Here is a 19109-nt window from a genome sequence, read left to right as displayed (position 1 = left end):
CCTTTGGAAATACTTTTCTCAACTTTCCAGCACTTCCATGTCTTTCCTTACATTTCAGCCACCAAGTCACAGACTGAAAAATCGCCATTATCTTTTCAAGTAGATAGTCTCTATGATTATAATCAATTATTTGTGCTGATGAAACTTAAAATTATTATACATTGGCCCATCAGTAAATCAGTTAAGCTTGATGATATTCATTATGATATGCTGCACCATATATTTCTTGCTTCTCTTGCTCTTCTTCTGGCTGTTTTTCAACCATATATGGCAAGAGGATGTTTTTCCAGATGCACAGCATAGGCTATTGTCATCCTTTTTTCAAAGACTGGAAAGGATCTCAAGACTCCTAAAAATTATCATCATATTTCTTCAATTAGTTGTCTCTGTTAAGCTTTGAAGAGGATAGTTAATGCTCGTCTTTTCTCACCCACCAAACATGGGCTTGTACATGATGTTCCATGGGAATTACCTGATTTGTCTTGAAACCTCAATCAGGAAAGACTTCTTCAAGAAGGAGCATTTTGTATTGATCTTCAAAAGGCTACATGGAGGTTTAGCATTTTACGGGACCTCTGTTCCTGTGGGCTACATGTTACATAGCCATTTACCCATTTTTTATTCGCAACTTTTCCTTGACTGGCGTTTCATAAGTCCATATTGGTTCAAAGTTGTCTCGATCCTTCAAGTAAGAACTTGGAATCTCTAACGGCTGTGCCTTGAATGCTAAATTTTTTAGTATTAAGATCAGCGCTCTCACTGATTAATTTCCAAGTACTGTTGCACACAGCATCTATATCGACGACTTTCACATTTTTTGTCCATCTTCAAATGTAAAGTTTATTGGATGGCATCTTCAGACTTCTCCCAACTTATATTCTAACACTGTTTGCGTGCGATTTTGCCACGAAAGGAATTTGCACCATGTTCTGGAGTTCCACCTGAGTAGTGCTATTTTATTATGGTAGCTGAGACAAAGTTCTTAGAATTTCTGTTGGTTGTAAGCCAACATTTATTCTACATATTAAACATGATCTGAGCTTTCTTTCTCATTTCTTGGGAAGCAGATAGATATTCTAAGCTGAAGGTATGTTATGCTTCCGTTCAATCAAAGTTAGACTATGAACAGAACCTATTGTTTACAGTTCAACCAGAGAATCTGTCTTGAAGGTGTTGGGCAGCATCAGTGGCTTCGGCTATGTACAGGGCTGTCCACACTTTTCCAGTCCATAGTCTGAACACTGAGCCATACGGATCTCTTTATAACATCAGACGTTTGGAATTTTGCTGGCTATATACTATAAAGCTTCGCTTTTTGCCACAACATCTCATACGGATTTGTGTCATCGTGCTTTTCTGGGCTGAGTTTTTTGGTTTTCGTATACGAGCACAGTTGACTCAATTGGATCCGATATTGAATGATGTTGTTGAGTGTGATAATCATACCATCCTGCAATGGCTCATTACCATTCTTACTTATCACCTTTCTTTGAGTCATCTGAGGAGGATGGATACTCCTGATTGGAAGTACCGTTTTACTTTTGCTGAACATCTTTGAATCATTCGTCTCCTAATTTCTACGAATGCTTCGAAGTCGTTGAGTCTCTAGACCCTGCTACGGTTTGTTGCAGATCAGTCATTGCTAACAGGATCCCTTCTACAGATTCTGTATTCACTACCGAGCTATATGCAATTTCGCTTGCCCTGAATAATATAGAAGCGAAACAGTACACTAACTGTACTATATATATGGACTCTCTTAGCTCTTTGTTGACCTTGTAATTACATAATGTGAGTTCTTAACCAGTTCTCTTACATATTCAAAAACGACTGGCCCATTTTTTTTTATTATCTATTTATATTTAGGTTTCCTGGATTCATGGCCTTGTCGGTAGTGGTTGGAATGAGCTTGTCGACACTGCATTTAAATCCTTTTTCTCCAATGTTATAATAGCTATGCTTGTCTCTTTTGTGGATTACAAATACATCATCAAGGCACAGCTTCACAGTTGATTGTGCGGCCCAGCATACTCAGATGATTAGGGCGCTCGACTCGTAATTTGAAGGTGGCGGATTTCGAATCCCCATTGCACAAAACATGCTCACCCTTTCAGTCGTGGGGACGTTATAATGTGACGATTAATCGTTGGTAAAAGAGGGACCAAAGAGTTGGCGGTGGGAGGTGATGACTAAATGCCTTCCCTCTAGTCTTACACTGCTAAATCAGTGAAGGCTCGCGCAGATAGCCCTCGAATAGCTTTGTGCGAAATTTAAACAAACCAAACCAAACAGTCGATTTCGATTGAGCAGCATTATGTCAAGTATTTCCAGATAAAGTTTACTGTTGTAGTTTGGCTGTCTAGTTTCCATAAGGATCAGAGGGAGGACGTCGTCTTGTCCAGGCTACACATTAGCCACAACTTCGTAACTCGTCATTTGCTTCTATATTAAACAGATTTGCCAATGTGAGGACTTTTTGACACGAAAACTAAAATGAGCTCTCATTTTAATTTCGTGCCGTCTCTACGACTGCCAGCGAAGGCATCATTTTATGTTTTTTATCGTATGGTTCATTCTTGATGATAAACAATGTCATTCGTGATGATGATAGACTTCAGATTGATCATGTTTTTAGCAGTTTACGAGTCATTGGTCTTTGTAATATTTTTTAAATTTTCATGGATACAGATTACGTTCAATTTTTGGTTTATGTTATTCACTTTTTACAATATTTTACTTTTGCCCTCTTTTCACTTTTAAAAATTTTCTAGCAGGTATTTGGCGCAAATACTGTTGATGCTCTGCGCCATAAAGCCAACACCAGTGAACCATACATTATATAGAACACAATGTGAGGCGTCACATTACACAAGCATATGTGTTGTGTTTTCTTATAGCAAAGCCACATCGTGATATCTGCTGAGTTTGCCGAAGGAAATTGAAACCTGATTTTAGTGTTGTAAATCCGTAGACTTACCACTGTAGCAGCGGGGATGCTTCTGCATATCATATACTCTTCAAAAAAAGAAACGCAAAAGGGATATTTTTGTTATTTTAAAGAGAAATATATGTAATAACGTTACAAGCTCAGAGTATGTGATGTTACACGTGTTAAGGCACTGATTGTCAGACCAAAATGACAATAAAAGTGTGCACTTTGAAAACGGAGGAAAACATCGGATTTTTCGCCAAAACGCATTCGTGTCCAATAAATTTGTTTGAGAGATCTGCATGTTCTGCAAGTGCAACATGTGCAAACTCCCTATAAAAATGACGGGTTTTCGGTTTCCATAGCTCAGTGTTAAGCCACCGACACGCAATACAGTTACGCCAAGACTGACTGAAGCACAACGGAACAACGCCATTGGTCGCTTGGAAGCAGGCGAATCTCGATCAGATGTTGCCAGAGCTGTGAATGTTCACCCAAGCACCATCACAAGGCTATGGAATCTGGCCCTCCAGATCACCAGATTTAAACCCCATCGAACATCTTTGGGACGAGTTGGACCGACGTCTGCGACGGCGACAACCTCAACCGCAGACTCTATCTCAGCTTGCAGGCTGAGTGGACAGCCATTCCACAAGATGTGATTCGTCATCTCATCGCTTCCATGGGCAGGAGATGCGAAGCAGTTATTGATGCTTACGGGGGGGCATACTCGTTATTGACGTTAAACGTCAACTAGTGAGCGTGGACTTCGCCTTTGCAGACTATGGATGTTCAGCAGTGAATGTGCAAAGTTTCACACATGTCATACAGAACTACCCGGAATAAACTTGTTAACAATATGTCTCAAATTTTTCCTTTTGCGTTTCTTTTTTTTGAAGAGTATATATTGTGTGTCAGGAACAGTCGACATAGTGCCTATTGTCATATTACACAAGCAGATTTCTTTTCATATACTATGTGTTAAGATAAGTCCAGAGTGTCTGCTTTCAAGACACGAACAGACGCTATATCATATATTATATTTAGGATAAGTCGGCGGAGGTATTATTATAACATGATATAAGCCTATGTCATATCATGTGCTCTGTGTCAGGAAAATTGGTAGAATGTCTATTATCACATCAAACAAGCTGCTGTCATATCATATAGTATGTGTTAAAATAAGTTGGCAAAATGTCTGCTCTTACCTCACACAGTATGTGATGATATATCACTAACTATGTGTCAGGATAAGTCGGTAAAATGCCTACTATTATCTTCACAAGCTGATGTATCATATACTGTATGCCAGTAAAAGCCGACAGAATGATTACTCTTACATGACACTGGCTGATTAAATATGGTCTGTCAAATGAAGATGGCAGATTATCTATTGTTGCATGTAGCAAGCCGATGTCATATCACATATCATCTGTTTGGTAAAGACAGTAAGGTATCTACAGTCACATGGCACGAGATGATATTATATACCGTAAATCGAGAAAAGTCGACAGTGTCTGCTCTTACTTATCACTAACTACTGTAATATCACTTGGTTCTGAATGTAAAAAAAAAAAAGAGTCTGGTGAATAATATAAGCCTTCATCTTCCTTGTTTTAGAAAATCAAAAGTGCACATGATCACTTCAGAATTTTTGCTTGAAATGCGATAGAATATTTGACATTTGTATTTCTCCTTAACTTATGTTTTCTATTCGCACTTAAGAATCCCAAACTAATCCCAAGTTGTACAGATTAGCTATGTCGTAATGTTAATTTTCTTCTAATATATATATATAATTTGTTGAGTTAAAATAGCAAATTACATAATTAGTCAGAGGTTTGGATTTGCTATTTTTACCTTCCAGTCCTTCCTTATAATTTTACTGTTTAACTTCATTAAATTATAATACCTTACGACGAGTCTCAGTATGATGGAGTAGTTAAAGGTAACATTTAAGTTCAGTCCATGAAACACAATTTAAATGTAATATTTATTGAATCCAGCGTATGGGTACCGACTTATTCCATTATTAAATACAAATGCTATCAACTTCTCTTAAATGGTAATGACTCTTCAATATCCTATCTGCTTTCAAACTTATCTTTGTTTAAATAACACTCTTAATATGATGTATCCGAAAAAACATTAAAGGATATAAACCAATAACAGTGATTTATGATACTAACTTTGTTTGTCTATATCTTGTTTCGTGTGAAACCTGATTTATGGTGGTCTCACGTGCTTTAAAATCGTGTTGAGCTTGTTCTCCACCCGCTCCTAAAATTTGTTTATGCAAAAGTGTCAAGTCACATAACTAAAACAATTCTTATAATGATATCAATTACACATGTTTAGCCTAAACAATTCGGCTGTATTTTTAGTTCAAAATAGGCGTTTGTTTGTTATATTTGAGTAACACTCACATGTTCATAAGATTCGGTTTCAATATTGACAATTCGAGAAGAAATCTATTATCCTTTTCACCACCTATCAGGATTGTAGTTTTAAAGTGGTAAACAATTTTACTTTTTACTACTAGCGGTGAAAGTTTGTTTGTTTTTTAATTTCGCGAAAAACTACTCGAGGGCTATCTGAGCTAGCCGTCCCTAATTTAGCAGTGTAAGACTAGAGGAAAAGCAACCAGTCATTGCCACCCACCGCCAACTCTTGGGCTACTCTTTTACCAACGAATAGTGGGATTGACCGTCACATTATAACACCCTCACGGCTGAAAGGGCGATATTGTTTGATGCTAGGGGATTCGAACCCGCGACCTCAGATTACGAGTCGAACGCCTTAACCTACCTGGCCATGCCGGGCCCTAGCAGTGAAAGACTGAAGCCTTACTAGAGTATTTCAATATCGCTGAAGAGGCTTTTTTTGTTTTGAATTTCGCGCAAAGATACACGAGGTCTATTCTATCTGTGCTAGCAGCCCCTAATTTAGTAGTGAAAGATTAGAGGAAAAGCAACTAGTTCTTGCCACCCACCGCCAATTCTTGGGCTACTCTTTTACCAACGAATAGTGGGATTGACCGTAACATTATAATGCCCCCACGGGTGAAAGAGTGTTTGATAGGACGGGGATTTGAACCCGCGACCTTCAGATTGTGAGTCAAGCGCCATAACTGCCTGGTCATGCCAGGCTTCCCTCAAGAGAAAACCATTGGTGTATCAAGACAGGGGATTTTGAACTTTTCCAACCTACAACCTATCTGAGAATGAAGACAAGTTCTGAGACCAGTGTTCAATAAGGAAAAGGAGAATTTACTATTTCAGTAAATTCCAGTTCTCTCATATGTTCTTCTTGTGTTCTGTTTGTTAAAAGTTTTTGAATCACTGTTCTATAGATAATTTAAAATAAAAATATGGTTTCCCGTGTCTTGTGATGCAACCCACCAGTGGATCGCGACCTACAGTTTGGGAACCGTTGAATTACAATCCCTTTCGCTTAGTGATACTAAATGCACTCATGATATAAATGGCTAGGTTATAGATCTCTATGATTCAGTTATAATCATTCTTAACTTAGAACTACTACCTAATAACAAGGCAGTACTGCCATAATAAAGGGTTTGAACCAATTAAATAGGATTGCTGCCATTATCATAACACAACCATGGCTGAAAACGTGGAGCATGTTCAGCAGCAATGCGGAGCAAACCTTGGACCTTTTTGACTAAAAGCTAGCCACAAGGCCATTCTTACTCCAACGATTTCTTACAAAGGTGTTTCTTTCAATGATAAAAAACCTAAGCATCACTTTAATCCTTTACCAACGATTTCTTTCAGAGATTGAAAATTCAGTTTTGTATATGAATCAGAGAAAAAAATCACACACAAAAAAAACATGTACATAATGGATCAATATTCTGCTAAAGCTCTGAGTCAATCAGAGACAAACACTAAGCAGCCCTATACTTCAAGTTTTGCACGAACTAGGTTAATCAACAGTTAGAGAAACTATTAAAGTTTTGGAATAACGTCGTTTCTGTGTTATTGCTAAGTCTACTGTATTTTGTGACAGTATTCTAAGATGATATAAATTATTTGCATTTGTGCTACTCAAGAAATATCAAGTTTTGCATAGTTTCTGTAGGGAATAAAAAATATGAGATATTTTAGTAAGTAGGTTTAATCTCTTTTTAAGTTTATAAAATTAACAAGAAAATAAAACAATTATATGTAATACATAGCTTTATTGTAGACTTTATATCCGTACTTCTGTTTTATCTAAGCTCATATCTACACAATACCCACCACTGGTAAAGAAACCCGATTTTTTATGTTATAAGCTGTTAATCTTACCCACTAACTGTCAGATATTGATAGTACAATTTGACTTCAACAAAAACCTGAATACCTTTTGAAAAATAGCGTCTTTTTCAAACAAGATGGCTTAAAGTAATGGAAAAATAATATTAAATAGCAGATGCCATAAATGTTTAAGATAACATTTCAATATATCACGAAAACTACGCTCTAAATTATTATTTTTTCTTTAGAAGCAGGGTATTGTTTAACGTTTCTAACGACTAAAGTAATACAGGCAAACGCCACTAGGATTAAGTCTGTCGTGCCTGTCTCTGAACGACTCGGAAACTGGCCTAGGTGCCTTATATACGTGAGAAGAAACCTAACTTATCTAACCTCGCTTTATAAGAATAGAATTAAAAGTGACAGTAAATACTTTCTAAATATAAATGTATAAAATACAGACAAAATAATTCACAGCTCTGTGAAACATAAGATAAAGGAAATAAGCCAAGAAAAAATTTAACTTGAATGTTAAACAACAGCAACAAAATAATTAGAAAAAGATTTCTCAAAATAGACATGCTGAAATTCGTATATCATAATTTCAGATTTGTATACTTCGTTGCGTGTGAAACTAATTTTGTAAGATCAATGCTCATCTCTGTGAAATATGTAGTTTCCTTTTGGAAATTATTCTTGTCTCAGTTATCATTTATACCCGTACAACTAATTTATTTTATTATCGTTCAGCTAAGAAAATAACCCTTTATTAGTGACTGTTTATCCCAGGAAGTTATCTTAATTATTTTTCAGCGTAAAATTGTCTTAGTGATTGTCTATAAACATTAAAATTTCTTTAATTATTGTTTACATCTAGGAAATTATATTAGTTATTTTTTTGTAAAATTGTCTTAATTATTGGTCACCCAAGTGAAATTAATCGATCTTAGTTATGGTTTTGACGTGTTAATTTAATTTACTATAATTATTGATGAACTTTTATAAACTTAAGATATTAAATAGAACCACACCAGTTGATGATAACTGTTTTGTTGATAATATATACAACACTTGATTTATTAATTGTTCTAAATACAGTTTTGACTTAGGGCCTGGCATGGCCAAGCGCGTAAGGCGTGCGACTCGTAATCTGAGGGTCGCGAGTTCGCATCCCAGTCGCGCCAAACATGCTTGCCCTTTCAGCCGTGGGGGCGTTATAATGTTACGATCAATCTCACTATTCGTTGGTAAAAGAGTAGCCCAAGAGTTGGCGGTGGGTGGTGATGACTAGCTGCCTTCCCTCTAGTCTTACACTGCTAAATTAGGGACGGCTAGCACAGATAGCCCTCGAGTAACTTTGTGCGAAATTCCAAAACAAACAAACAGTTTTGGCTTATGATCTTTAACATTGCCCGAAAGCATTCTTCTCAAAACAAAGTTTGTGTGTTTATTTTTTTCAAAGCAAAGCCGAATCAGGTTATCTGTTGTGTTCACCAAGGGGAATCGAACCCCTAATTTTAACGATATAAATCTGTAGACTTATCTCTGTCTCAGCGGAGAGACTCTTCTCAACATAAAGAACTAATCATCAGTGAAACTTGTTTTAATTTCATATTAGTAAAGTATGGTGTGTAAATTTATTGCATCGAATATTTGATGATTCAACGTCTTACAAATGTGGTTTTCATATCTAATACAAAAGACAAGTTTTAAATCAAGTACTTGCATGTTGTTGGTACTTGTGCAAGTGTAAAAAGATGATTCATCCTGCATTGAGGCTAACTTTTAAACTTGTTTTGTTAGGTTTTAATAAATAACTGGTTCATCACTGTGGAATTTTACACGTGGTCTTTAATATAAAAATGTTTGTTTGATTCTTCGTTAAATTTTACGAAAAGAAATTCGAGTTCTAGCGCAGATGGTCCTCCCTACTTTTGGAGTGATAGACTAGAGGGAAGACAACTAATCAACATTAGCCATTGGAAACACCAGGAATACCTTTTACCAACGAAAAGCGAGATTGACCGTCACATTATAAGGCCTCACGGCTAAAACAACGAGCATGTTTGATATGACGAGGATTCGAACCCGTGACCCTTAGATTATTAGTCAAACTTCTTAACCACCTCGCCATGCCGAACTGCCACCCGATAAGTACTTTAACTTTTAAGCCATGCTACAAATGTTCAAAGCTTGTTTAAAAAAGTTAACTAGATTCTGAAATCAGCCTATTATATATTTTGGTTCTAACATCAGTAGCGGTGATACATTTTTCTCTTTCCTGATTATTTTGCCAGTAATAGAAAACAAAGTTCCATGGATGCTACGCAGAGTTGTAACAAACAGGACAGCAAGGAAGTGCAAATGACAGAACTAAGAAAATAGCATCTTTATCCACGCTAAGATGTTGGAATCTTTTACCTACTGCCGGCTTCGCGTTTCGTATAATGATTTTTACCTGGATGCCGAATCAGAAGGTTTGTTTTGGAATTTCGCACAAAGCTATTCGAGGGCTATCTGTGCTAGCCGTTCCTAATTTTGCAGTGTAAGACTAGAGGGAAGGCAGCTAGTGATCACCACCCACCGCAAACTCTTGGGCTACTCTTTTACTAACGAATAGTGAGATTGACCGTCACATTATAACGCCCCCACGGCTGAAAGGGCAAGCATGTTTGGCGCGACCGGGATGCGAACCCGCGACCCTCAGATTACGAGTCGCACGCCTTAACACGCTTTAAGGCCATGCTGGGCCATCGAATCAGAAGGAAGGCTTCCAATTACTTACGTAAAGGACAAAGCAAAGAATTGTGTAGTAACACACACTTAATTCAGATCGAGGCATGGTGCAGTATCTCACAGTACTTAAATTACACAAGTCAAGATTATTCCTAATAACATATATAAGGGGATAATTTTCAACTCACACAAATTTGTACGAGTATCTATGACACTCCTCGAAATGAACTTGGTCTTCCTTAAGGAAGACACAGACGAAAAGTTAAATTTCTACCAACAACTATGGAATATTCTTTATACTATGTAACCTTTAAACAAGAAAATTAGTGCATGTCTGTAACTTTTGTCATTGTGTTTATAAGAATGTTACTTGAATAAAACTACACATTCTAAATAGAGAAATAGAAGAAGAAATTAAGATATCCGTTACAATGAGAAAGAAACATTTGGATATTAATTACTTATATTATAAGCTAGTTATGGAATTGAAAAATCAACAATTACTTAAAGTGTAACAAGCGAGTTCGTTTACGAACACAAAATTACTTTAGAAGTTACGAGTTTTAAAGTTCATAAACGAATATTCATCTTTACCTAGTATAAAAATTATCCAACGAAATTTTATTTCAAAATAAAGCAACAATAACAATGTACAATAAAAAAATTAACGCAAGTGAAAGTGTCTGCTACGAAAGTTCGTCATTATTCTTAACTATTTTTAAACAAACACTAACAACTGAACTGATATGATTTTAATAAAAAAAACGCTCTCTTAGCAACTGCGCAAAAAATATGTTGGAGGTTAAACGAGTACTTAAGTTATTATATAATACACAGAAGTTCTGTATTGTCAGGATTTTTTCTGATGTTTCGTATTGAAGATTTTTACTGTTATTTTTCTATTCTCGGTGGATATCACATCTGTACAATTCCTAAAGTTTCATATTTCTCATATTTTATACTATCGTGTGTTTTGTTATGCTGATTATAGTACAATTACGTAAAAGTCTAATAATTGCATTTAATTAATTTCACTGCTGTTATGTAGTCTAAACACTATGCAAGTACTTCCTGTTTGACTGATGAGGCAAGATATAAAAAAATTGCTTGATTTTGTATAAGCAGTTTGAATAGATTTCACAAAATATGCTCACATCATACGAAAGATACAGTATAAACAGAACAACAAAAATATATAAATCAGGGAACTTAATGCGATACTGTTTAAATAGCTCCATAATACATTTGTGCATTGTTGTTCTCTTTATATCTCTCGTATGTGATCATATTTTGCGAAATCTATTCAAAATCTATTTGTAAATTACAGATAAGTTTCCACCCTCATTTGTAAACGATTTTCTTGTTTTTTTTCTCTCACTCTTTATTTTTTTAATTTATAGACTTTAGTCACCAGGTTACAGCGTACCGGATTGTGGATCTGCGGGTTCAATGTTCGCATCCCGTTACTGAAAAAATAATCATAGCTCTACTTTGGGGCCATCGTTGGCAGTTCAAAATTTGGAACGTCAGCGCAGTTATCCCTTGAATTGCTTTGCATAAATACCTGTAAACAAACCATAGACTAAGGCAAATAAAAGAATAGCTTATACCTCTACTTCATTTATAGATTCTTTTTTTGTTTGGTTCCCACAGTCGTTCAAAAGGCTATCTGTGCACTGGCATCACAGATGTTTAACTGCTAGATTACAGGAAAGAAATTATTAGCGCTAGGGTTAATCTTGTCTGATTGAATAGTGGAATTTGAATGACAATCTTATCACTTATTTCGTACCCAAAGTGCGGCGCACGTTTTACCCGCAAATCACCAATCCTCGGATTCACAGTCAAAGCATGCTAAACATTAGGCCACGCCTGTCTCCGTAATATAGCAACGCAGCTTATTACCGATACTCGTTATTTCTATATAAATTGATAACGTTATGATATTCACGATATGTATCTTCAGACTAGTTTTTCACACGACGTACTTAATATAGATAGAAATGTACCAGACATTCAATTTTTCCATATTACACGTGCATGATTTTAATCATATTTACATATACTTATGCATTTTACAAGTATATGTATAACATTAAAAAATTAAAGGAATGAATTAAATCCATTTGTTTAGATGTATATGCATAATGAAAATTTACTTAAGTCTATATATTTATAAATTTATTAAAATGTGAAAACTGAGATCAAATAGGATTTAAACCTGCAACTCTAGTAATCAGAAAAAAGCTTTACCAAACTAAGCTGTGTGTCGAATGTCGTTAATGGTCTTTTCACATCATTAGCTATCAAGGAAGAAATCTTACAAAAAACAACGTTGAGCTACGCTAGTAGTCCCTAATTTATGAGCAAAAGACTATAAAGGGAAGACAGCTAGTCACTACCACCCATCACTAACTCTTGGGCTACTCTTTTATCAACGAATAGCGGAATTGACCGTAACATTATAACGCAAGTCAAGCACTCTAACCAACCTTGCAATGTCAATAGAAGTAACTTATGCTTCCATTGGGAACACCAATAACGACAGGATATGTGTTACTCCAAATATTATTGTTTTTATAAGGGAATAATTACTTGTTGCCCTATATATTACTATTATTCTGATAAATGTATTATCCATTTCAAACCCACACTATTTCCTTTTCTTCTCTCGTGTCATAACTTCGAAACATGTGCATAACTCATCTCGTGTGCTCGTTGTTGTAGCCTGTTTTCCATATTCCTACTCATTATACTTAAGAACGCATCAGACCTTTCTGATGAGTCACCATGCGAACTGAGGTTTGTCCAACGTCATCCATATCCTGTAATTAATTTTAGAAGGCTGAACCAGATTTATTTATCATTTATGAACGAACCGCCCATTAAAGCACAGTACCTAATATTCACGGATATAAATACTGTATAACTGTATTCACTGATGATTAAACCACACAATAACAGCATTTCTTGACAAATAGATCACAGTATACCATTGTTCTCTGATGAATAACTCATAACAAAGTTATATCCTCTGATGAGCAACACATAGTATACCAGTATTCACTGATGAATAACTCGTAATAAACCACAGGTCACTGATGAATAAGGCACAGTATACCAGTATTCACTGATGATCAAGTTGCATTACATCAATATTTATTGATGAATAAATCAGTATATACCAATATTCACTTGTGAATAAATTGCAGTATAATAGTATTCACTGAAGAATAGGTTACATTATACCATTTTCAGGGATGACTAAGTCACTAATATAAGTATTGACCGACAAATAGCTGATTGCATACTCATACTTACTGACGACTAAATTACAGTATAGTGGGGACAGTGATATTTATTCATTGATTAATATTTCACAGTATACCAGTTTTCATTTCTGAAAATATAATAGTATATATTTATTTATTAGTTAATTCAAGTAAGTATCTAACATTGTGTATGTATCAAATAATTCGATTATGAAATATTTGGAAAAATTGTGTAAACTAGCACCATCTAGTAATAAATATATCAAATTATATATTCATATTACATTAATACAATTTTATAAATGTAAGTACAGTATTTGAAATTGTCCTGAAGTAAGAATATTCTAAAAGTATGGGTTTTTAAGATGGAAGTGATTTCAAATATTCCTAATAAACTATTGAAAAGACTGACGTTTGTTTATTTTTGGCTTTATAGAAAGGCCACCTACAGCCCAGATCTTAAACCTGTAAAGGATTAATTAACTTGTATGATTACGTCACAGTCAAATAGGATCTTACCGGAATATGATATAAAATTGTATTAAACAACATTTAGCTTCATTAGCATTTAAACCTCGTTTTTACCTATAAATGAACTTCATTCTTAGAAATACATGCTACCATTTGATGATTAGCTTAACTAACATCAATAAAAAATTAAATTAGAATAAAGTTACTATCTGAAATGAGAATGTAATTACGATTTATAAACCTAAAGAACACAACTGTGAAACAGTAATAATGTAAACAAAAAAAACAAAAAACACAAGCTATATAAATACTTGTGGATAAGCATCATATGTCAGATAATGTGATTAAAATTTCATTTGTTTATTATAATATTTAAGGACCTATTCATACATGTAGGCTGACCCCTTCGATAAATTTTGTTTTTTAATTTCGCGCAAAGCTACTCGAGGGCTATCTGCACTAGCCGTTCCTAATTTAGCAGTGTAAGACTAGAGGGAAGACAGCTAGTCTTCCCACTGCCAACTCTTGGGCTACTCTTTTACCAGCAAATAGCAGGATTGAACGTACAATTTTAACGCTCTACGGCTGAAAGGGCGAGCATGTTTGGTGCAACCGGGATTCGAACCCGTGACCTTCAGATTACGAGTCGAACGCCTCAACAAACTTGGCCATGTTATGCCATCCTTCAATAAATAAAACTATTAAAAAAAAATCAAGTCAAAGCTAACCCTATTAATTCAAATATATACAAGCCTTCTCTTAAACCAAATTAAATTTATTGCTTTCACTATCTCTTAAGATAATTCAATCTAAAGGACAGCTACCATGTGAGAAAATAAAACCGACTTCTACCATGCCAAAATTTGTGATCGAGTCTCCTAGTCTTATTCTCACAACCAAGTACAAAAAGAAGACAATGCATCAACACTATCAAATCTCTAAACAATCAAACACTTCAGTCAGTTCCCCTCTCATTTTTCTTTTTTCAAGAGAAAACAATATCAGAAATCTTAACTTGTCCTCATATGATAACCTTTCCATGCCAGGTATTATTGTACTAACCCTTCTCTAAATGTGACCTAACCAGTGACTTATTCACGAAATGACAACCTCTTTAGACTTGTTTTAAATATTGATATTTATACAAATTGAGTCTTAATTGCCCTACCACTAACAAGAGCTGCTGTCTGGATAGCTTAAGAGATGGATCAACTAAAACAAAAAGACCCTTTTCCTTCACAACAGTTAAGATTATTCCCATTCAAATTATATTTATAATTTATGATAATCCACATGCATTTCCTTGATGCTATTATAATTAAAAACCATCTGCAATTTATTGATCCAACTTACTAAATGATCTAAGTCCTTTGTAAACCAGTAGCATCCTTCTCACAATCAGCAACACCTAAGACTTTAATATCATAAGCAAATTGTAGTAACTTATTGACTATTCCTTCCTCTGTTTCATTAATGGAAATATAAAAGAACAAAGGTCCTAATACTGAGCCCTGAGGTACTTGACTCATCACATTAATCCAGTTTGGGTTAACTCCATTTGTAACAACCTTTTACACCTTTTTATCCAGCCACTTTTCTATCCAATTAGCCAGCTTATCCCCCACATCTAAAGAGATTGTTCTTTAACAAAAATATTGTGATAATTTTTTTAAAATGCTTGGGAAAATCCAGATATGACAAACCCACACCCTTTAACACACTTATATTGGTTAGTTGGTTTGGCAATTTATGGTGCAAAGCAGTAGGCTATCTGTACCCCACACTTATATAAGCAGTAACATCTTCAAAGAATATCAAAAGCAATGTAGAGTAAAAGTAGGCCTTTTATTTTAAATCAAAGTTGGTTTGAAATATTGGGTAAAATATTTAAATATTTGAGAATATGCCATTTGAGTTGGTTATCAATCCAGGTAATTTTTCATATAGTACTTTAGAAAGAAAACTGTTATTGTTGTCCTTACAAGCAGAGCTTTGGGTCTACTCATACACAATTATATGAAATCAACAGATGTAACTTACTACTAATAATAGCAGTCAGAAAACAAAATTAATGTATAATTCCAATCTCTAAAAACGTTCCATGTTTTATTCAAATGTTAAGAAACAATTATATTTCTCTAAGAAACTTGTGTGTGTAATGTTAGAATAATTGTAAAATCTACTCTAAACCATACATGGAAAGCTTTACATCTCCCTCCTTCAAAAGTTTAACCCATTATAGCATCAAGCTTGAATACAAATAATTTTACACTCTAGTGAATACTACATATTAGTACAATTTAAAACAAATTAATATTTTATAAAGAGTTTAAATTTAACTCAAGTTACAAAACATGAAAATGTTTAGAAAATACTAAGTATTCTGATTAAAATAACAAAGGAGATGATAAAACGCAATGTTTACAATGATTTTGTATATTTTATATATGGTGAAACCAAAGATCATTGATAAAGTAGTGTTGAAACCAAGGTTCAGAGAAGTTAACTCTTTATTCCCTCTTGCTATGACATCTCTTCTATTTTCAGATATATGTAAGAGAAGAGAATAGTTAGTAATAAAGAGATTTGCAAACAATAAAATTTAAATGGTAAAGATTCCTTTTCCATGTCAGGCCAGTGTTATCTATGATATTTTACTAAATACAAATTTTAAATGACTAAGAAAATATCATAAAATGCAAAATTACTAAGACTGCTTTATGTTTATAATTTTTGATACATACATACTAGAATTTTACAAGTAAAAAGCAATTCAAGTTAAAAATGCCCAAGAATTTCTATAAGTAGACTTGTGGTGAATAATAATCATTTAACATTTGTGTTCAGCATAACAATGTTTACAGACAAGAAGGGACCTATTGGTCCATCTCAGCCATTTTATCCTATAAACTAAAGATATCAAATAAGTAAATTAAAAAAAATAAAAATAAAATACTTAAAGCCAGTACTTATCATTCATATAATTGCAAAGTTCTCTCTTAAACTCACTTAAATTTAATGCCTTCACAGAATCCAAAAGCAACCCCATTCAAGAGGCTAACTACCCTGTTAGAAAAATAAAACTGTTTTAGCTGAAGATGACTCTTACCTTATCAAAAGTTATATTTGTGTCACCTGTTCCTATAATTCGTACTATTAAATATGAAAAAGATGCATCACCACTCTCAGTTCCCTTAACAATCTTAAACACTTCAACCTCTTCTTATTCATTAGAAAACAACTTCAGAGATTTTAATGTATCCTTGTATGACAGCCCCCTCCATAAAAGGCACCATTCTAGTAAACTTAGTTCTGAACATCTTTACAACAATGCAATGTCCTTCCAAAGGTGAGGAGCCCAAGACTGAACACAACATTCCAAATTGGACCTAACCAGTGACCTACACAATAAAATTATAACCTTTTTAGACTTGCATTATTCAATTTTATATAGATACAACCTAAAATACTATTTGCTATACCATTAAAAAAAGACCAATGTTTGGATGACTTGAAGAACTGATCAAACATCACATCAAAATCCCTTTCTTTTGTGACAATGTTAAGGTTAAATTTATAATTTAAACTATGATAACCCACATGCATTATCTTGTATTTATTATAATTAACACATTTACCATTTATTTGCCCAGTTCACTAAATGAACTAAATTATTTCAAAAAGAAGTAGCAGCTTCTTCACAGCTATCAACACACAAGCAAATTTAAGTAAGTATTGACTATTTAATATTCTTTTTTCTTAATTTACAGAACTGTAAATAAAAACTTGCAAACCACTTTAAAACTGATCAAGTTTTATTAATTCTTTTATTTTTGGTGGTCATTTTTAGGAGCAGTCTTACAAAAATAAAGATCCATTTGGCATGATGAAACAGATTAGACTGACAGTTTTAAATTAGCAACATGGTGCATTTTTAATTTCTTTAAACAATATAAAAATTATATATATATACTACCTATCTATATTTACATATAAAAAACTAGGGTGGAAATAAATATTTTGATCCTCGTGGATCACAATATCTATAAAACTAAACAAATATCATAACTTGAAAAGATTTAGAAACACTGTTTTGAAAAACAAACTACATTTGATGCATACAATTAAGAAACACACAGATCTGTAAAAAAAAAACAACCAAAAAAACAACAACAAAGAAACAAATATGGAAGTAATTTTCCTTAACCACCAAAGGATATGTATTTCTAATATAATGCATTTTTTTTATACTTAATTTATTTGCACAAGAACAGCACCATACATTGGAAAGTTTGAAGACAGAATCTAGAGTTTATCAGAATTTGTGTAATTATACCAACAACTGAATTTGCACGTTTAGTCTCCACTTTATGTTATAAGCAATAAAGACAATATCACTAATGTGTAAATGGATTCAAAAGGTTAAAGATGTTGAAACTTTTAATCTGATAAACATAATATCAAACAGTTAATCTTACACGACTCGCTTGCGAAGCTGATTTTTGTTAACTAGAACTTGGTGGTCACATAATAAAGCCTTGAATATAAGGAAGTAATAAATTTTCTTTATTATACAGAGCACAGGCTATTTTACTGCAATATTCAATTCCTAAATAACAAAAAATCTTCACTTCACATTTCCATATGGAAATGTTTCAGTTTTACTGTAATCCCAAATCTAATATTTCAAATATCAAGCCTGGCTTTCATCATCCATTGAGTCTTCAAGTAAATTTGCTGTTCCCTCATCTCCACTACCACTTTCAGTAGTGGTTATGGATCCTCGTTTCATCCCAGAAAAGCGAGATGATGAAATAGCTGAGGCTCCACCTCTTCTAGTGATAAAAATTGATTCTAAGAAACTTTCATATAAGTAAGATATAATAAAAACAGTAAGTGAAAATCTTTGGTTATTTCCATCTTTATGATATATTTTAAAACTAATCAAAAAGAAAATGTGCTATTTTATAAGTTTAGAAAACAAATCATGCAATAACTATAATTATATAATACGGAAACATTCTAACACAAGTGTTAAAACTCTTATTAGTTTACACATATAAATAAATATGGTGAACATTTTATTTTAGTATTATTTTCCTTTTTGTTTAGACAAAAAATCCTTACATATGTATATTGAGTATTTTGGATCTTGTAATTTGAAATAAAATTTTATAGTTTAAACATGTTTGCATTTATAGATAGTAAAGACTTTACCCAATATCTATAACAAGGAATTTGAAACCTAATGTCTCAATTAAAAACCCTAATGATACTGAAAGATGCGAAAACTTTTTTTTTGCAATACCAGAAACATCAATTTTAAGTATTATATCTCACTAATGATAGTAATAATAGTGCTTGGCCTGTCAGTCAAGACATTTTTTTCAAATTATTTCAGAAATGAAAAAGTAACGACAATGACATTTTTCTATGAGATTC

At 33.8% G+C, this 19109-nt stretch overlaps 1 protein-coding gene across 1 annotated transcript in view; it reads right to left on the bottom strand.

Annotated features, from left to right (window-relative positions):
• Window positions 1-15756: 15756 nt before the first annotated feature.
• LOC143236961 (uncharacterized) overlaps window positions 15757-19109 on the bottom strand; it is a 98736-nt gene continuing 95383 nt past the window's right edge. The window contains 1 exon segment of the mRNA XM_076475699.1: window positions 15757-18502. Within this exon segment, the coding sequence (XP_076331814.1) occupies window positions 18361-18502 (142 nt within the window). The 3' untranslated portion in view covers window positions 15757-18360.

This window comes from Tachypleus tridentatus, chromosome 13 (genome assembly GCF_004210375.1).
Source record: "Tachypleus tridentatus isolate NWPU-2018 chromosome 13, ASM421037v1, whole genome shotgun sequence".
Lineage (NCBI taxonomy): Eukaryota > Metazoa > Arthropoda > Merostomata > Xiphosura > Limulidae > Tachypleus > Tachypleus tridentatus.
The sequence above is the reverse complement of the archived record's forward strand: the minus strand, read 5'-3'. Positions and strand labels throughout refer to the sequence as shown.